At 43.6% G+C, this 21,624-nt stretch overlaps 1 protein-coding gene across 1 annotated transcript in view; it reads left to right on the top strand.

The window, feature by feature from the left end:
• The first annotated feature begins 4,386 nt into the window (after nt 1-4,386).
• The window catches only part of ANO2 (anoctamin 2), a 153,495-nt gene continuing 136,257 nt past the window's right edge, over nt 4,387-21,624 (top strand). The window contains 3 exon segments of the mRNA XM_048515346.1: nt 4,387-4,468; nt 11,516-11,688; nt 16,471-16,854. Of these exon segments, the coding sequence (XP_048371303.1) occupies nt 4,450-4,468; nt 11,516-11,688; nt 16,471-16,854 (576 nt within the window). The 5' untranslated portion in view covers nt 4,387-4,449.

The following is a 21,624-nucleotide window of genomic DNA, read 5'->3' as shown; positions in this document are numbered from 1 at the left end:
GAGGAATGGGGAATCAAACCTGGTTCTCCAGATTAGAATCCACCTGCTCTTAACCACTACACCACACTGGAACAGTTACTAAGCATGCTTTCCTTTATTTATATCTTCTAGAATCCCGTAGACCTTGCTAGCATGATGTGGTGGTTGGAGTGTTGGACTAGGATCTGAGAGACCGAGGTGCAGTTTCCCACTTGGCCATGAAATTTCTCTGAGTGACTTCTTTGGGTCCTCAGTAGGGAGCAAACCAGGGTATGAATGAATGAATGAATGAATGAATGAATGAATGAATGAATGAAATGAATGAATGAATGAATGAATGAATGAACAAACAAACAAACACTCAAGCAGCTATAACCTTGATAGTTATTGTAATGTGCTGTTCATGGGACTGGCCTAGAAAGGCTCTCAGGAATGTCAAAACGCATTATCCTGACCTTTGATGGCTATTGAGCACGACAAGTTCATGATGCTGACATTAAAAGGGATATATTTCGCTCCATTTGTGTTTCTGTTCAACATACTGCTCAGCTCAAGATGTTTCTTACCTATAAAGTCCTTCATGAGCTAAGACCCACAAGTTTGAGGGACCACCCCCTTCTTTATTCGCCCTCCTACAGGCACAGATTATCCCATAAGCTTCTTTGGTGATGCTGGCTTTGTGTCTTGTGTGCCTGGCTTCGATGAGAGTGCACTTTTTTTTTCAATGCGTTGGCCTCTGTTCTACAGAATGACTCATAAAACATCTCTTCCCTTCTTGCCATACAAAGAGGCAGAACTTTTTAAAGTGTATATTTACAAATGAGAATTGTTTTTGACTAAAACTGTACTGAAATCAGAGCCTTGGTTAGTCAGTCAGAGGTGTGTATTTTTTACTATGAGATTTTATTCTGGTTTTTTTTGTGATTTTAACGTAGCAGTTAGTTGCTTTTGAGCTATTTGGAGAAACAGCAATTGTTTATTTTCAAATAAACGAATCACACCAAAGGGCTGCAATGCCTTTTCCACAGATTTTGTGGTAAACACATTCAGCTACAGGTTAGGTGACTCACGTGGGGAGAAAGCGATAGACAGGGTTGTGTGAACCGGTCTTATAAACAAAAGATGGTTTGTGTAGCTAATGTAGACTGAGGGATCTGTGCTGGACAGCTGCATGCTTCAAGCTCCTTGAGGCCTACAAAAGTCAATTGAATTAAGGTGGATTATAAGTGATACAGCATCTGTGGGGGGGGGGGGGAATAAAAAATAAGTTCTTCAATTATTATGTGGATCTTGGTACTTATACTGAGCAGACCATGGTTTCTGCAGAAATTCTGACCTTTAATGGAAGCTTTTTTCTTATGAAAAGTTTATAAATGCTGGATAACAGCCGCTCTCTTTACAATCCTGTTCTCCTGGTTTATCTGTGGATTATTCTGCCTCATTCTATTAAGCTTCTGTCTGACTCAATTATCTGATTAGAATGGCAGTTTCTTCAGCCACGTAAATGCAGGCAGCAATTCTGACACACACACACGCACACACAAAACAGATAAAGCAAAGTTAGCCCCTGAGGGGACGGGAAAGGGTTATTTGAAGATCTTCCATGGCTCAACAGCCAGCTGCATACTGTAAAAGTCACACCTTCTGACAATTAAGTAAAATCTCACCCACAGGCAGATGAACAATCTGAAAGCCTACAGCACTACAGGTCTTGGGAAGAGAAAGGCACACGGGAGTGGAGTCTGAAATGATGGCGAGCAACTCTAAGAAATGCACAAGGTGCTATTGATGGCAGAGAGAGAGAGAGAGAGAGAGAGAGGAAGCTATGCTTTTTGGCTATATTTCAAGAAATAAAGAGGCGGCGGAGGAGGAGGAGTTGGAGGAGTTGGATTTATATCCCCCCTTTCTCTCCTATAGGAGTCTCAAAGGGGCTTACAAACTCCTTGCCCTTCCCCCCTCACAACAAACACCCTGTGAGGTAGGTGCGGCTGAGAGAGCTCAGAAGAACTGTGTCTAGCCCAATGTCACCCAGCTGGCGTGTGTTGGAGTGTACAGGCTAATCTGAATTCCCCAGATAAGCCTCTACAGCTCAGGCGGCAGAGCGGGGAATCAAACCCGGTTCCTCAACCTGCTCTTAACCACTATGCCACTGCTGCTCCTGCTGAAGGAGAAGGTTGTTCTCCTTCAGGAAGGGTTGTTTCACACATATAAGTTAGTCACTCAGTGACTTTGGATCTATCATGTGAACACCTAGGAAAAAGATCTTACCTGCCTGGCAGGAATGGAAGAAAATAGTCCTTTTGGTACTCTTCTCCCAAGATGCTTAGAGCCTTCGAGCAGCACTATGAACGTGCCAGGGACAAACAGGAAGTCATTGGGATTGTCTCTAATCTGGTGAGATGCAGTCTTTGAAGGGGATGCCAGATTAGAGTCCACTGTTCTTAATCACTACACCATGCTGGTTGATGGTTCACCTAAACAAGATGAAAAGCAAAAGCAAATGGCTTCGTTTGGCATCTGCATGGTCAAAAGCGGAAGTGATAAGACTTCCTGTGGGACCCTATGGCATAAGTGCTATGGCTCAAGCAGCTATCCCTATGTACAGATTTCTAGTAGTGTTCAGTCTAGTAGAAACAACAGGGTTTTTAAAAAGTAAATGTATATCCCACCCATTCCCGACCATCTCTCTCCTAGCAACTGTTATTTGTCAGAAGAACAGTTTCAAACCTAGCCTGGAAACTTGGTCTTGGAAGGACTTCTTTTGTGAGTCACTCTGTGTTACTGACATAAACTCAGTGGCAATCTCAAAGTGTCCAGATTCAAATAGGAAGCAGGTGTGAGAACATTATCCAAGGATCCGCCAGAAAAGAAAAGAGTTAGACAATACAAAGAAAATAGTGTTTTGAAGAACAAGATGATGTATAATTAATCCAGCTGTGTATTTTGGTGCCAATAGTGAGTCATATCTGTATTATATGGCTGACAGATATATGTTTGTGCTTTTTACTGGGTAAAAGCATGTTCACTTAAGTGTACTGTAGATACACAGTGGTGGGATTCAGCAGGTTCGCACCACTTCGGCAGAAACGGTTGTTAAAATGGTGCTTGTAAACAATCAGTTAAATTATGTGAATCCCACCACCGGAACCGATTGTTAAACTATTTGAATCCCACCACTGCAGGTGACACAGAATTTCGCTTCCGATGTGCATTATGAAAAGTCAGACTGGTTTTTGTGGTTATGTGTCCCAAGCATGCAATGTCAAGGGAAAGAGGAGGAGAAATCTACAAATTTACCACCAATATTTTCCTCAGTAAAGAGGTAATTGATGTTTATGAGATACCAGCGTAGCATAAGTTGATTCTTCACTGCTCTGCCAATATCTGAACTGCACCAGAAGCAGAAAATGTCTTTCTGAATTATTGCTAGTAAGGAAAGAAGGAAGGAAACGCTGATTTGCACCATGTCATATCACACTGTTTCATGTCAACCCTCAGGTCTGAGACTATCCCATAACTGATTCAGCATTCTTAATTGGGGGGGGGGGGGATGTTTGTCCATTTTCTGTCTTTTCATGTTTTTGGCAAACTAGTCTCGACAAAAATCAGATCTGTTGTTCCCTTTCTATAGACCCCTGCAGAGCGGTGTAGCCTTTTGCATTTTACTTTTCAGGCTCTGCAAGGTAAAACAAAAAGCATCTGGGATCGCGTTTCCCCCAACATGTACAATTTAAATGCCTATTCCCCCTCACATAAGTGGCAACTCAGGCCTGGAGTCCAGCCTGTGCTTCAGGGGTGATGGCTCAGCAGCACCCCACGGCCTTGATCTGATTAGACAGCCGATTACAAGATAATCCCCTGAATATTTCATGCCAAAATGAGCATGCCGTGTTTAGACAGTATGGTAACTTGAGCAAGTGGAGAGGCGGCTGCATAAAGACGCTTGCTACCCTTGCCTCCTGCCAGAGAGTATTGTCCACTCTTCCAAACGCGCAGAGGCGGTCTTTGGAGAAGTAACGAGCTAGGATTCTTCATTTAATCCTCCCCGGCAGAAGCGGCCATCCTTGTTTGCCTTTTCAGCCCGAGTGGATTTTCAGTTAAGACCCTGACTTTGCCTGGGATTTCTTTTATATCTTTGTTGCTGCTCTCTTGCTTTTGTTGGTCTGGGAAGTTTAAGGAAAAGATGCTGACATCACAGACTGGAGATGCCTATAGCATCAGTCGCTGGTGGATGCCTAGTTTTGCCCTCTGCATGGATGGCTATTACTGAAGCACAGGTTTCTGGCTAATGAGCTTCGGTTTGTGGTTTGCTTCCAGCAGGCTCAACTGAGGATGGAAACGACGGCTACCTGCTAGCTCAGAGCACCAGCTGTCACCCAGCGTGGGACCAGAAGCAGACTGTGCATGGTGAACGGAGCCACATTCCCGTACTGTTGGGACAACATCTAGCTTTTAAATCCTCACTACAGAATGGAAGCAGCAGCCCACGGTAAGGCTACGTCTGTGACTTGCTTGCAGATTGTTGACACGGAGCCGGTGGGTAGCGGTAGGAGAGGGTGCTTTGATACGGACTTCTTTAATTTGTGCTTCTACCAACTGTAAATATATCTCCTTGCATCTAGTGTTAACCTTCTGCAAAAACCTGTAGATCAAAAGCCAGCGTAATCTGTATGAGAAAGCCAGCAAAACTAAACATAGTAGATGATTATTTGTATATTATTACTTCTGTATCAATTTCTCCCCATCTCCGTTGTTTTTGTGTATGTGATCATGGGCTGCAATCCTACGCAGACTGGCGGAATTTCAGTCAGACTGACCTGATAGTATACCGGACAGGATCAGTTAGATTCAGACTAAAAGAAGAGATTTATTCCCAATTACACTGCCAGACCAGATTTTGATTTGCTTGTTAGTGTGCTGTTGTGCCCTGGTTTGTTTGCATTGACATGCTTTTGATTTACCTGCATTTGTTTATTTGTTTATAATTTGTTTTACTGGTTTGCTATTGCTGCAATTAGCTTTAACTGACTCCTTTTTATTGTCTCGGTTGGTTTTTAGTTGTTCGCAGCCTCAAAGCGGCCTGGAGAGAGGGCATATACATTTTCTAAATAAATAAATTTCCACGTTGTGCGAAGCCAGAAAGTATATTCAACTGGCCTCTTGGGCATCACAGGAAACTTAGGTCAAATCCCCACTACCGTCTTAGCCAGGTTTCAGAACACAAACTAACCAGGTTTGAGGGACGACCTCCCCGGTCGAATCCCCACTACCTGGTTAGTTTGTCCCTCAAACCTGGTTAGTTTGTGTTCTGAAACCTGGCTAAGACGGTAGTGCGGATTCGACCTTTATGGTGCTGAGAAATATGCCAAGTAGCAACTGGTTTGTGGTCAGTGGCCTGATTAGTAAGACTGTAAATTCTCCAGTGTGGTGTAGTGGTTAAGAACAGTGGGCTCTAACCTGGAGAACTGGGTTTGATTCCCCACTCTTCCACATGAAACCTGCTGGGTGATCTTGGGTTAATCACAGTTCTCTCAGAATTCTCTCAGCCTCACCTACTTCACCAAGTGTCTGTTGTGGGGAGAAGAAGGGAAGGAGTTTGTAAAGCCACTTTGAGACTCCTTATCGCTGAGAAAAGTCAGGTATAGATCCAAACGCTTTTCTTCTCTTCTTCCATAATTTGAAGGGGCATCTCCACAGTGTCAGAAATGTAGAGAAAAAAACTTGAGTTACATGTAAGGTGGGATCTCAGCTTGTCAACTCCAGATTGGGAATCCCTGGAGACATGCAGGTGCAGCCTGGGGACAGTAAGATTTGGGGAGGCAAGGATTATAGAAATGATAGGAATATGTGGGTGGGGTTGCTTTGTGGGAGAAGACCTATGCCAGCGCTATCCCTTTAAAATTCTACCTGTTCTTTGTGACATGGGTGCTGGGTGACCATTTTAGTTGGTTGTGTACCAGGAACGTTTCCTTTGCCTTGTGACTCAAAAAGAAACATGGGAGTGTCGGGCCTTTGGAGACAGTGTTGACGTCTATGACTTAACTGCCACCAGGAGAAAATGTCTTTGAGGTTCTGAACCAGGCTTGGATGTACACTGTGGGAGCAAGCATACAGATAAAACTATTAGAATAACACAAACTCCTTGATTTCCAGTTCCGTCTTGCATTCATTTGATCTCTGACTGGTCTGACTGGGCTCAATTTGTTTCTATTAGCCCACCCCCACCCAAATGTAGTGACCAACGAGTCACAACTGGTGGTAAACATAGAAGTATAAAGCACTAATGATACTACACCCCTGTGATGCAGGTCTCTTCCATGACAGTCAGTGTGGTGTAATCAGTGGCGAAGCTCCCACGGGGACATCCGGGGACACTTGACCCGGGCGCACCCCGTGGGAGTCACGTGGGGGGCGCAAAACCATTCCAGCGTCTCCCCTCCTCTGCCTGATCTCCGGCCGTTCTCCCCTTCTCCTTGCCTGTTCCGTGCATTAGGTGGCCTCCCCCCTCCCCTTGCCTGCTTGTCTTGATCCCTTTCGACATACCCTGCTCTCATTCACTTTCAGTTTTGATTTTGCTTCATGAGGGAGGGAGGGAGGGGGGGAGGGAAGTGAAAAAAAAACTGGGATAAGAGCCAGGCGAGACAGGAGAGTGGAGAAAGAGATCATGCATACCCATGCAAACTTGCATTGGTAAGTTTTAAAAGAAAATGAAAGAGTGTTCTTTTAGTTCTTTCAGTTTTGAGGGGAGCTTCACTGAGGGGCTAATCAAAACAAAAGCTAGTTTGCGGCTTTTACCTGTTTTCTTCCAGCATAAGCACAGTATTATATCTGTGAATTGCATTTGCACGAGATCTTTAATGCACTGAATATGAAAATAATCACTTCATAGGTAATGGTTTAGCACTATAAAACTGCATTATACAAACAGCACACAAGCAGCATAATTTGCATACTTAGTTCCACTTGAAAAAGATCTATCTTTAAACCTTCCAGTCTTCCCCCTTGCTATTTTAGTTGCCTGTGGCTATTTTGTTTTTGGTATAGTTTTTTGGCATATAATTTTATAATCTAGTGTCTCAAAGTAACTGCAAAATGTGGTTTTTCACTGTAGATAGTGGAATGAATAGTTAGCTAAGGGTTCCAGCCTCCAGGTGGTGGCTAGAGATCTCCTGGAATTACAAATGATTTCCAGGTACAGAGATCAGTTCACCAGGAGAGAAAATGGCAACTTTGTATGGTAGATTCTGCATTGCACTCCGCTAAACTCTGTCCTCTCTCTGAACCCCCCCCCCTTCCTCAGGTTTCATCTTGAAAATCTCCAGGTATTTCCAGTAATCTAGACGAACCAACCCTAGTTCTGCACAATGTTACATGTTTTAATAATAGCTATATCTTCACAGTGTTTTGTGATGTCTAAATTGTAAACAAAGGAGCCTAGAAGAAGGAGCAGGGGACACAAGAGCACATAGCTGTGCATCTGGGATTGGCAAAGAGAGTGAGTGTGATTTGAATGATAGCAGGTAAACTCTACAGTAAACTCTCTGAGGTTCAACAAAAAGGCATAGAGGCCAAAGTCTGATGTCGCCTCTTGGCACTTATATTCAGAGGAGTTTAATACCCCTGAATGTGGAAGTTTTATACAGTTTCAGCATTCAAGACAGATTTTTCAAGAGCAAGTCAAGAAAGTAGATTCTGAGTTTGTGCCCAAGCAGCCCACAGCAGCTTCTGGCCTTGGCTACCCAGGCGGATGAATGCTCACCATATAAATTCAAAAGAATACATAAGCCCCCCCCCCCCTCTCTCTGGGAAGAACCTTTTGGTCATCCAGGGTTACTTTGGGCTGCGCCCTTAGCAATTAAAGGACAAATCTGCAGTGTTTGGAATTCTTGTAGATACAAGTCTGAAATAGGCATTCAGAGAAAGAGATGGAAATTCAGACTTGTACTGTGTCTTACTTGGTCAGGTTTGATATTAATCCAAATTGGCTATTATTTTTGGCAATGCTTGGGAGAAATGCAAAGGAATGAGTGGAGGGTAATAAAACATTATTGAAACAAAACATTTTGAAAGCATTTTAAGTCGTATGGCACTTAAAATACTTTTAAGTGTTATAACAGTTGTTAAACATTTTGAAAATGTTGTCAAATTTTGTTAATCTCTGCTGTGTGCCATGGCCCATTGCTGTGTTCAGATTTGTGAGTTGGGAAATGTTCTATAATGTGATGGTGGCTTTGAGATGACTTGGTGCAAAAAATCATTCTTTGGCTGTAGTGGGGGAGGGTGGTCTTTGGTCATGGGGGGAGGGGGGCTGCCTGGGGGGGCGCAAATCCAGATTTTGCCCCGGGCTCAATTTTTCCTAGCTACACCTCTGGGTGTAATGGTTAAGGGCGGTGTAAGGCAGCTAATCTGGAGAACCAGGTTTGATTCCCCACTCCTTCACATGACTGGCAGACTCTTATCTGGTGAACTGGATTTGATTCCCCACTCCTCTACGTGAAGCCTACTAGGTAATCTTGGGCTAGTCATAGTTCTAACAGAACTCTCTCAGCCCCACATACTTCACAAAGTGCCTGTTGTTGGGGAAAGGAAGGGAAAGGAGTTTGTAAGCCCCTTTGAGTCTCCTTACAGGAGGGAAAGGCAGGGCATGAATCCAAACTCTTCTTCGCCTCTTAAAAACTTATTCTCTTAAGAGAGTGGCATTCTCTTAAGAACATTCTTTTTTTCATTCTCCCCGGCTCCCCCCCAGCAAAGCTTCTAGGTCTCAAAAACAAACCCAACAGGATTCTGCAGGTAGAATTTTTCTATTAGCATCATCTCTATGCTAGTAAAATGTTCAGGTGTAAATATCTACGGGCACAGCCACCAAAAGGATGAAAGCTTTCATGGTCTTTAGGTACATCGCTGAAGACAGACTTTGGAGATTTTATTTCATTTTATTAAATTTATATTCCACCCATTCCCAACCAGGTTGGGCTCAGGGTGGCTTACAACGATTTAAAACATAGTAATGTGCTTAAAAATACGATAAATTAATATTGCCAAAACCTAAACATTACCTCTATTGATGGTGACTAATGTTAACCACATCCTATATAGCCTATAATATAACCCCCTCCCCCCCCCCCAATTTGTCTACACTGATCTAGGGCCAGTCTCATTTCTCATTCCTTTCTATCCATAGAGCTGCAGCAAACCTACATACACACAAATACCCTGCAGCCGACTCACACAATGTTTTAAATCACACAGGAGGTTAAAATTGGATTGACCATTCAGCTAGGAAAGAGGGAGAAGGGAGAGCCATTGGATTAAAAAAAAACCCAAAATCCTAATGTTGGAATGGCTTACATTTACATGACAAACCTCCCCACTGTGCAATATAGAACAGAACTGGCAACACAAATTGAGTTAAAATAAAAAAAGTTCTTCATGTGAAGCTTTTCCCCATATGCAATAATGCAACCAAATTGATATAACACATACACAGAACTGTGAAAAGGAAACAGCAACACTCTCTCTGAGTTTAATTAAACAACTGATTCTCATTTGCACCACTTAGTATTGAGCTCAGTTCAGTCTTTATTGTGGCCCACAGGGCGTTCAGAAACAGAGTAAAACAGATAAGAACCCTAATATAAAATTAATAAACTACATGGAACATCTCTGTACATCACTTGTCTTAAGATACCTACAGTTGAAAAGTTAGAATCTAAGTAAATTATGCACCAGACGTTAGCTTGTATTTTCATTGCGGAATGCAGAAACTTCACCAAAAAACCAGTAGTGAGCTTGTAGTGAGTTAAGTCCCACTTCCCAAGTCTACCAAGGTGTAGGATTCTTCTCAGTTACTTCACTTTCAAAAGGCTTTAGTTCCAATGAATAGGAATATTGCAGTAACCACACTGCAATCTACAGCTTGAAGGATGTAGCCCTCCAATAACAATGTAATCACTAAATGTTAAACTAAATGAATTCCCCCTTTACTATTTTCACAAATATTTCCACACATATTTTCCACACATGAAAACACCTTACCAGAATTTTTCAGCAATTTTTTTGGCTGGAAAAAAGGATGCATTAAGCTGTAACCAGCAATCTCAATTCTGGAGGAAAAAACCCAGCTTTTGAGGGGGTCGTTTTGGGATTTCCAGATACAGCTGTAGAAAGGTAGGAAAGCCCTGTCAAAAAACCCGGCACAAATACACACCCTGCTTTGGCACATTTGCATTGGGTTCCGCAGGTTAAGAACATAAGAACAAGCCAGCTGGATCAGACCAGAGTCCATCTAGTCGAGCACTCTGCTACTCGCAGTGGCCCACCAGGTGCCTTTGGGAGCTCACATGCAGGAGGTGAAAGCAATGGCCTTCTGCGGCTGCCGCTCCCGAGCACCTGGTCTGTTAAGGCATTTGCAATCTCAGATCAACGAGGATCAAGATTGGTAGCCATACATCGACTTCTCCTCCATAAATCTGTCCAAACCCCCTTTAAAGCTATCCAGGTTAGTGGCCATCACCTCCTGTGGCAGCATATTCCAAACACCAATCACACGTTGTGTGAAGAAGTGTTTCCTTTTATTTTAAAGGTTTTTAAAGTTCAATTATCCACCCTTCAGCTGCATTATAAAAGGTAAAGACAATCCTCTGCATAAACATCAGGTCATTACTGACTCATGTGGTGACAACACATCACAACATTTACTAGGCAGACAACAACTATTGATGCACTTGTGATTTTTTTCCCCATTCAATGTTTATTCCCTTTGGGTTAGATTCTCAGATATGCACATGTTTCCCCATCTCCTGAATTCACCGTGCCACAGTTCAGAGAATCTCCAAGGTTTCCCTCCCTCTTTTTCTGTCTCTTTTTTCCCTCTCTTCCTCTTCCTCTCTCTCTCTCTTTCTGCCTTTCCTGGACAGGAGTAGAACTGGTGAGTGTGGGCTGCAGGAGAGATGAGGGGAAACTCCAGTTCCCCTCTGTGGGGGAGGTGGGAGGGGAAGGGCCAGAAAGCTGCATTGACCCCCTAGCTGGATGGATGCTGGCATATGGAAGGGGGTGGTGTCGCAAAATCAGTTCTTGTCCGGGCTCCATTTTCTGTAGATATGCCACTGTATTAGGTGACTTGCCTGGGCCTGACCTTGCTAGTGCCCCTTAGCTGGGACCATCTCAGCCAGAGCCACACAGTTAGGGCCAGACTGGTGACTGGCATGACTCAATTCAACCAGCGTTTTCCTAGGTAGAGGCATCCAGGGGGAGGGAAGAAGGCAAAGCTGAAGGTGAGGGCAGGTAAATAAAGGTAGGCTGACTGATGGGTGAGAAGGAGAGAAGGAAGCAGGAAAAGCAGACTGGCTATGGGGGCTTTCAAAGAAGGGAAGGAGGAAATAGTGGGGAAGAAGACGCTGCCTTCCACAGGTCTTTGTGAGTTTCCCACTTGTTTCATCTTAATAATGTTCTGATTTGCTTAGTTGCTGTAAAAAGTGGGCGGGATCTTATAGGTCTTTGTAGAATTCTTGTGATTTTCCCCTCCTTTTCTCCTCAGATATGCCTTTAACTCCCTCACGTCATACCCACAACAGAAACTCCATCAAGACGTCCGCTTCAAAACACAGCAAAAAATACCTCACGGTTCCTCAAGATCAACGTTTTGTCCATTTTGGGCGAGGCAATGGGACTTCTGAATCGTTGGGCAGGAGGAAGACTCACCCTAATTCCGTAAGTAGAATAACTAGGATTTCTCTACACTTGGTTGAGAACTGGCCAGCATTCTGACTGTGAGCTGGATGTTTCAGTTCAAACCTCACTTCTGGAACAAACCCAGCAGATGGCTGTGAGGGATATCCTAAATCCCCCTCCCTGTAAAACTTCCTGAACTTTCTACAGCGCATCTGAAGAAGTGGGTTCTAATCTGCTAATGTTTATGCTGGAATAAAATTAAAAATTAATCTTCGCCCACACCTGCATGTAACTGAAGACTACTATCACTGTGTTATAGCAATCATTTGCAGTGGGATTTTCTTGTCTTCACAGTTACAAATGATTGTTACACCCCCCAACGATAGAGAAGTTGAAGGCAGTAGGAAAATAAGAAGATCCAATATGAGATGAATTGATTCTATAAAGGAAGCCCTAGTTTGCAAGACATGAGGCTGTTGGCAATAGGATATTTTGGAGGAAATTGATTTGCAGGGTTTGCCAGGAGCGACTTGACGGCACTTAATACACACAAGGATCCTGTTTACTTTTGTTTAATGGATAATTACTCTGAAAAATGGCTGTGCAAAGTGGCCATTGCCTCAGATTTTAAACGGAATTGAAATGTATCCCCTCTCTCTTGAGAAGTCCTGTTTATGTATGTTTGAAACATCTCTGGTTGCACAAATATTCAATGCAGGTGTCAAAAACTGGTGTTTAATAGCACATCCAACAATTTGTCCAAAGCAGCAAATATCTGGGAGTGGGCAGGCCCTGGCTGGCAGCAGTGATCTGAAGGGGAAAAGCCATGATTGGATACCCAGCAAGGATTGTCCTGATTTCAAACAGCTTTCTAGAATTGATCTTTTTCTGTGGGTGGAAGGACACATCCTATTTGCAGAGAATTCTCTGGGAATCCAAGCATAGATTTCTCATGGTCTTGTTTGGCTGCCCCTGTAGTGATGACAGGGAATCTTGAGTCAAATCTCTATCCTGCTACGAAGCTGGGTGACTTTGAGTCAATCACTTTTTCTCTTTCAGCCTAATCTACATAAGAAAACCTTAACCCCCCATTTTTCTTTTAAAATTAAAATGTATCATCATCATCATCATCATCATCATAATTAATGAAGCCATGACATTTGATAAAAAGCTGGTCTTGCAAATGGCCTTTCATAAATTTATTCACCATGGCCCAATCCTGGGTATATTTTACCCAAATTCAGTTCTACTAAATTCAGTTGGACTTAGTAAGTGACTTCAGCCCAATTCTGAGCATATTTGCTCAGGAGGGAGCCCTCAGTGCCAAGGGGTAACTTCCAAGTAAATAAACATAGGATTGCAGCATTAGGTTTTTTCGCAAGGAAGATCTGTGGTCTCTTGATCATCAGCACAACAGAATCAGGCCAAGCTTTTATACACTTTGCTATGCTGTGTGTATTTTACACACACGCACACAATACACAGAGCGACACCTTTGCCAGACCCTGAAGTTCATTCTGTTTGGCTGCATCTGCTTTCTCTTCCTGGGGTTGCTATGGGGACTGCTCCAGCAGCAGCGACAAGGCCCTTGGGTACCAGGAGGTGATAAATAGCAAGGCAACTTCAGCATCACTTCCTTGACTGGCCACAGTCTTCATGCCTTGCCTTTGGATTCTGTGTGCATTTTTTCACCTCCATCCCCACGCCACATATAAAGAAAGAGGGCTAATAGGTTGGAGGTAATCTTCTTATAGCAAGCTCATGGATTTCCTAAGATCTTTGCCAGACCCGGCAAGTAGGGGATGGTGACATTAGTACCTGTGGAGCAAACAGTGTGTGGAAACCTTTGAAGAGGTAGATTGGAAAACCAGGTCTGGGAGCTTTCCCTCTGCAGAGATGGATTCAGAAAGTATGCATGGACTCCCAGTGAGTACAATGTAAACATGATAACAATGAAAATATGTATCCAGAGCTTTAAGTAATGTAGAAGTATTTTTTTAAAAAAAGAAATTCCCAATAACCATATTTTGGAGCAAGAAAACCTAAAGTTTGCATTCAGGCACTATCTGAAAAAAAATTGCTTGCAGCCATAATAAGGTCTAGAAACATGAAGTGAGACAGAATTCTCAGACTCCTGAATTCTGTCATCAAGACCAATTTCTCTGTCTTTTTTTGCACTTGTGCCGAATTATGAAACACACCCAGCTTTGGATATGCTATTCCCAATGCTCCTTTGGTATCAATTAACCTTTAGTCCAAACTCAAGCAGTGTGAAGGATGGTGAATTGTACTGTTGATCTGAGTATGATAAGCAACAATTGTTTATGTATAGTGTGTGCTCATAAAGGTTAACAGCAATTGGGGTTATAGGCATAGAAAATGTGGACGAGAGCTAATATTGTGATAGGGCAGAATGAGTGAGTAACATTCTATTTGTCAGGAAGGGAATTAACTTACAAATCCTAACACTAATGTATATACACCTAGACAAAACTAATTTACATGCACTGTCTGTAGACATGGACACTTTGCAGAGTAACAGCAATTAAAAAATAGATGAAAGCAAAGTGTTTACCATCCGAATTTCAACAGCTGAATTTCACTTTTGTATAATCCACAATGCGCAGCATTATCAAAACCCCGAATGGTTGAGATGAATGAATTATCTGTGTATTTGCATTCTGTTGCTAGGCTGGGCATTCTAAGGAGGACTTGTTTTCAAATTCGCGGGTCCCTAGCTGATATCTCCTTCACTCACAATATTCCCCTGGTCTTGTCTAGAAGTTCATGGAAGCTGAGGCAAGATTAAAACGAGGCTTATCACTTTGGGACTCTGAAGGCGGGCTGTGCTTCATCAAGTTAACTTGCTTTGTGTACTTCATCAAGTTGGCTTCATCAAGTTGGCTTCATCAAGTTAACTTGGCATGAAGAAGCCTCTCTGTTATTCCAGCTATGGGGAGGCTGCCAGCAATGGATTCTGTTGCTCTTTGAGGGCCATCAACCAGAATTGCCAGGACCCTGCCAAGGGTGGGGTCATGGCCCAGCCTCTGTTTTGCACCACTGTTTTAGAGCAGCTGTGCAGGGTTGCCAGCTCTGGGCAGGGAAATACCACTACATTAGGGGCATACCGCCTAGGAGGACATATGGGATCAAATGTCCCTGTGGTGTGGCCATTTAGTCATGTGAGGAAGCACGGAAAATTGCCCCCCACATCCCTCCTTCTTCCCCCCGGGTCCACACACTGACTTCAAGACCAGGTGCAAAAAAAGATTTTGGTTGTGGGGGGGGTGGGGCAGGTGGACTCAGATTTTGCACTGGGCTACATTTTCCCTAGATCAGGGGTCTGCAACCTGCAGCTCTCCAGATGTTCATGGACTACAAATCCCACCAGCCAATTGGCCATGCTGGCAGAGGCTGATGGGATTTGTAGTCCATGAACATCTGGAGATGCACAGGTTGCAGACCCTGCCTTAGATACACCTCTGGGCTAAATGGACTCTGTCGCTGTAGCTCCAGATTGGGAAATTCCTGGAGAGGTTGTGGTGGAGCTGGTGAAGAGCAGAGTTTAGAAAGGGGAGGGACTTCAGCAAGGAAGTGATTTCCTACCATCTACCTTCCAAAGCAGCCATTTTCCCCAGGGGGTCTGATCTCTGTAGTGTGGAGATCACGAATAACTTCAGGAGAACTTCAAATCTACCTGCAGATCGGTGTCCCTGCCTCAATCGCCTTTCCATGACTGATTCAACCAGTTTAAAAATGTGAGCAACTGGTGCCAGGGGGGACATGATGGAGCTTTGTAAAGTGACAAACAGTGTAGAGAGAACAGAGTGAAATTATTTCCTCTGTCTGACATAAGACAAGAACTTGGGGCTTCCTTAGTGAAGCTGGTTGGCAAAAGGAAGAAATTCTTCTCACAATTCTGCATTTATTAGTCATGAAGTCCTATTCCCTCCCTTCCCCAACATGGTATGGTGAGGGCCACTGGCTAAGATGGCTTTGGAAATGGACACATTCACAGGGGAGGGTGACTTTGACAGGTCAACGAAGCTCTATTTATTGGAACATTTTTCTTCAAAGGGCAGTTTAGGAAAATTCCAAATAACAAAGCAATTTAAACGAATAAAACAAACAAAACACAAATATATCTGGGCTGGTCTTGATCCTGTGGGCTGCCTATTGCAGGGCTCACAGTCTTTCTTTCTTCCCTACCTGCTATGGGAGATTTATGTAATGCGTTTTTGTCCCAACCTTCCTGCATGGCAGGGTACACAGTTCTCCTGTCCTCCATTTTATCCTGGCAGTCACCCCGTGAGGTAGGTTACAGGAAGGAAGAATGACTAGTCCAGTATTTACCACTACACCATTCATGCTCTGCTGGTGAGGGCCCAGAAATATCTGGCTTCACTGGAAATGGAATGGGACATTTGATGAACTTAATCCAAGAAAGCACTGTGTGTGTGTGTGTGGGAGGGCTTTTGGGGGGCAATACGTGGATTTGCATGTCTCTCTGCAACATAGCTGCTCCCAAAATGTCTGATGTTCCAAAAATATCCTGATGCGAAGTAGCTGATTTCTGCTTGAAGAAATATGGAGGATTACAGAACCATATTGCACATCTTCCACTGCATATTGAAGAGCCGTAGGGAACCATATTGGAAATGTCAACCTTATTTGCCTCATTCCTGTACATGAACAGCACTCAATCGTCTTTCGTGTTTAGTCTGAAAACCATGTAAAATTGTAGGAAGGGGGACATTCAGCTCTCTGGTTGCCAGGCCTTGAAATATTTCCTCCACTAAACGTATTCCGATTTTCTTCTAGATTATTAACAACTTCCTGGAGGCAGCTCAAATGGGACCCACAGATAGGACCTCACCGGGAGGGATGCACTTCCGAGACAGCAAGAGGAAAGTAGACTATGTTTTAGCTTATCACTACCGAAAACGAACTGCTCACCACGGTGGTGGCTCTCCAGGCCCCCTGCACAGACCTGCTTCTTTGGCTATCATTTCTAATGGGGAGACAGCCAAAAGCCACCCTGAACAGCAACAGGAGGAGGCTCGTAGCCAGGATATACCCCATCCAGATGCTCTGGAGATTGATGTAAGTCCTCTGGATGCTCTGGAGGAAGCAAAACGGGAGCAGAGGGAGGAGTTTGAGCGCAACCTGAGGGAAGCTGGTCTGGAGCTCGAGAAAGATGTGGAGGTAAGCAGCCTGCTCTCCTGTCTAAATTACACCCTGTCTCAACTTGCAAATGTGTTGTCAGGGTCTTAAGGCAGAGGTGGGATCCAACCAGTTCCAACCAGAGAAGTGGTTACTATTTTTTTTCTGAGTGCCGAGAAGGGTTTACTAAAGCAACCTTCCTGCCCAATAGGGACTGGAGGTGCATGTGTATGGTGGCACCACTGTTTGAATCCCACCACCATCGGAACCTGTTATTAAAATTTTTGGATCCCACCACTGTCTTAAGAGTAAGGTGGGATGTGTGCCCCAGTTCACACCTATAAAATTGTCTGAGCAGAATGAACTGATTGTTGCACCCAAATGAGAAAAAGTACTGTGCAAGCAGGTAATTCACAACAATGCCAAACCATGTGATTTGTCTTCCTACATGGTCGGGAGGAGAGGAACCCCTACTCTGCTACTCTCTGGAAAGAAGCATTGTGCCAGGCCGAATCTATAGAACTAGTTAGGGTGCTGGTACTGTTCATCTGGTGGTTTAACTAAGCCAAGACATATGTCATGCATTCAGAAACTGGTTAAATATGACTGAAAAGATATTAAAAAATCACCATGAGGAAGTGCTCTCCATTAAATATGGGCATGAAATGTGCTGCTAATGCTGGTTTACCTCTATATTTGTATATGTTAACACAGTCCCTAAACTGAGGTGAGCGTATATGATTGCACAGTGCAGTGAATTTCCAGCACTCCAGATGAAGGGCTGCTACTTACAAACTCCTTCAAGTCAAAGATTCTGTGACTGTCCAATGAACGTACTTGATTCACCCATACATGTGTTTTTAAATTGTCCTAAATATGAAGCAGGAAGGACAAAGTTTCAATTAAAGGGACAGTTAAATTTGCCCCTTTTTGAGATACTGTGAGATTAGGGTTGTTTTTAAATGGTCTAAATTAAAACTGTATAGTAGATGTTTTGCAGTTTGTTGTGACAGTTTTTAAAAATGGGTGCATGGCCAATGGGCTGTTAAATGAACTACAGACTATAGAACTGTATCAATCACACGTCTTTGGCTTTGGCATTTTCTCTCTGTGGAAAATTTTAAATGTTTAATCTAGGATTATGTAGACCTCCAAAGGAAGAGAAAAGAACGTGAGACTCATATCCGGTGTGTTTGTGCAATTAGCATCCATTGCGTTGTTTTACTGTTGATTCAGATTCTTGGATAGCCCAGCTTGCCATTTTGGGATTACAGTATTCAAATTTGCAAATAGGAGAGATAGCCCAGAAGAAGAAGATATCCTTCCTGTTGTCCTGAGGGACCTTAACTTTGCCACAAGAATGGTTCCTGGAAGGGAGCCGTCTTTTTTGGAGGATGAATCCTGAGTAAAAGGAAATTGTTTCCCCATGCACAGCCAGTTGACTTCATCTTCTCTGGTGGTATCTGAAGCGAAGTGGTTTGAAAGGAGAAGTTTGTCAATCAGTTGCCAGATGTCAAAATCTGACCATGAGACTCAATTTTTGGACAGACAGAAAGGCAGACTTGGTCATTGGCAGAAGTCTGGGACATTATTTTAGAAGCTGATGATAAAGATGCGGTGATACAGAGGTCATGGGTTCCAATTTCACTTTCTCACAGAGGAAGACAAACCAAGTGTTGAGCTGGTTAATTGAACTGGGTCAAATGCTGTCCGGCCTGATTTGACCATGTGTCCCCAGTTCCTCATTGCTGGAGATTTCCTATTATATTTATTCTGAGTATTAAGTACCATATTTCACAGTACGGCCCATTAACATAAAGTTGCCCACCCAGTACACTTTGCCTTGAACTTCCATTTTGTGAGCATTTGGGGCCTTGAGCTCCAGGTTACTTGAAGTCTTGTCTGAACATGTTGTTATGCTAACCATTCTGTTGTAGAAGAGAGAACGCTTGCTTATTTTCCATTCTGGTCCTTTTCTTGAAAAGAGAATGTTACGATACTTCTGGCAAAGTATGTGACGGCATTACCTCAGTATGACCCTCTAGGATTTGGCCAGTTGGGCAAATCGCAGAGTATTGTCCTGTTGTGATGACATCATTTCCTCTCTCTTTTTTTGCCAGAAGTGACTTTGCTCACTGGTGTGATGCGTGTGTGCCACCCCCTTTCCCCCCAATTCCTCCCCCACCCTTGTCGCCAGCCTGTGAAGTGCCGATAGGGAACAGGGGTAATTGTCAGGAGGTCTCTGCTCTCTCATAAAAAGCTACTTTTGCTGATATTTCCCATTCAAGTATATAACCATGTGTGGCACTGGTCTTACTGTGTAATAGGTGGAGCATACCTGTATAATAGGTGAGCATACCTCACCAATCAGCAGGGAAGGGAACTGCCCTGGAACAAGCTGAACTTGGTGCCCCCTGTGCCACTGGTAGAGGGGCTGCCCAGCTTGAACTCATGACACTCTGATGACGGCAAGCCTGCACCCACTGGCACCACAAAAAAGTAGATTGATTCAGTTGTCGTAAGGTACATTTTCAACAGTATGAAAGATACCGTGGAATTTCCTAAGGAAAATGCTTTGAGAGCATCAGACTTTAGCTTGGAAGGAGAAGACAAAAGCTAGGGAACCTTTGTAACCCAAGGCTTTTGATGGATTATGAACAGCAGGCATCTTTTAGAGAGGGGAGGTATTTGGGGTTTTGGTTTTTAATCCGTAATGTTTAATTTAATTATTACATGTAGTGCACCTGGAGCCAAGAGGGAAGGTTGAATACAAATATTTTAATAAATAAATTCTTTGCAAGAATCTTAGCAGGGGTTGAGCCAGTGGGAATCAGCTAACAGTTTACAGATAGAGCACCTTCAGTTCTACTTTCTCAGCTCTCAGAGGCTGATTCCGCATGGGCCAAAAACAGCAGTGTGAAAACGGTGTGAAAACAGTAGAAACCCTTTTACACCGTTTTAAACCCTTTTACACCATTTTCACACCATTTTCACACTGTTGTTTGTGGCCCATGCAGAATCAGCCTGAGCCTCCAGAAGAAAAATAAGGAGGAGGAGGAGGATGGATTTATATCCCCCTTTCTCTCCTGTAGGAGACTCAAAGGGACTTACAATCTCCTTTTCCTTCCCCCCTCACAACAAACACCTTGTGAGGTGGATGGGGCTGAGAGAGCTCCAAAAAGCTGTGACTAGCCCAGGTCACCCAGCTGGTGTGTGTGGGATTGTACAGGCTAATTCCTGAATTCCCCAGATAAGCCTCCACAGCTCAAGGGGCAGAGCAGGGAATCAAACCCAGTTCCTGCAGATTAGAATGCACCTGCTCTTAACCACTACGCCACTGCTGCTCCACTTTGTGCGTACCTCCTTGCACACGGTAGATCTTAACTCTTTGGTCGTCTCCCTCTCTCTCTTTATTCCACCTCCTCCTCCTCTTCTTCTTTTTCTTCTTTCTCCCCAAAGGGACTCAGATTAGCTGGCCTCATTCTCTTTCATCCCTTTTATTCTCACAACAACCCTGCGCAGTTGGTTGGACTGGGAGAGTGTGACTGGCCCAAGGTCACCCAGTGAGATTCCATGGCATGAGTTGGGATGTAACCCTGAGTCTCCCAGATCCTATCTCACGCTCTTAGCCCCTCCCCCTCCCTGGCTCTGCTAACTTCAACGCTTGCACCTCAATTCATGCTACTCTACATGGGCCATCAGTAGTTAAACTTGAATGGCAGTGTTCTTTAATAACCGCAAATGGATGATTTGCTGTATTCAATCATTATACTGTATGGCGAAGGTATAATAGGGAAGACACCTGAGCTGCGTTTTGGCACCTACTCAAAAAAGATTGACTTACATCCTGTTGTGAATGAAATGCATATCGAGCGAGGCAGAGCAGTCAGGAGATGGAAGTAGGGTGTTTTTTTAAAAAAGATAAAATAAAAAATCTTCTTGCTGCTTTTTCCACTGACAATTTTTGTCTCTTGTTTAGTTATTGGGGACCTTCAGTAATGAGAAGTATCACAGCCCCTTGGCCCAAGCTAATCAAAACAGTCAGGTTTTGCATACATCCCAGAAATCTTTCCAAGACAACACTGGGTCCCTGCTAAAGTGCAGAGGTAAAGAAGTGCCCTGTAGTTGCCTTGGTCAAGGATCAGCTTATATTTCCTTGTGGAGAGCAGAATTACTCTTACTTCGCTTCAGCGCATTTATCGTAAATGATTTTCCCTCCCCTAGTTTTTGGCTCATCTCCATAGGAAAACCCATCTATGGCCAGTGAAAGGTATCAAACTTTATCAAAGATTATGTTCGGGGGGGGGGGGGGGGGGGATTTCTTGAGAGGTATCTTGGTCTCAAAAACTACCTGGACCGAATGACAGATAAAACAGAAGCCGATTGTCTAATGTAAGATCAGGCTGGGGCCACAGTAGCTATACCAGGGGTAGGTTTAGAAAGTAAGTATGTTCTCCAGGAAAAGACCCTGCTTGTCAGTGGCTTAAGCTGCAGAGGTTTCAGAAACTGGACACTGAAGAATAGCAGGCAGAAGAGTTGTGGGCTAGGCAAAGACCACCTGATTGGCTCAATGCCTTGTGTACCAGCCTTTGTTAACACAATATTCCCTCCATAATATCTTACAAGTTTCAAAACTTCTTTTCCATCCAGAAAAATGGGTTATTGAGTTAAACTTTGCAAAACTGAAAACACTGACGTCTGCAGTACTCTATCCACCTTGCAGGAGATTAACTGTGGATCTTAAATAACCATACTCCTCTACACACGTCCTTGAAAATATCATGTATACATCTATAGCAATAGTACTTCTTG

This window comes from Sphaerodactylus townsendi, linkage group LG14 (assembly GCF_021028975.2).
Source record: "Sphaerodactylus townsendi isolate TG3544 linkage group LG14, MPM_Stown_v2.3, whole genome shotgun sequence".
NCBI classification, from domain to species: Eukaryota; Metazoa; Chordata; class Lepidosauria; order Squamata; family Sphaerodactylidae; genus Sphaerodactylus; species Sphaerodactylus townsendi.
Note: the sequence above shows the minus strand (reverse complement) of the source record. Positions and strands in the feature narration are given on the sequence as shown.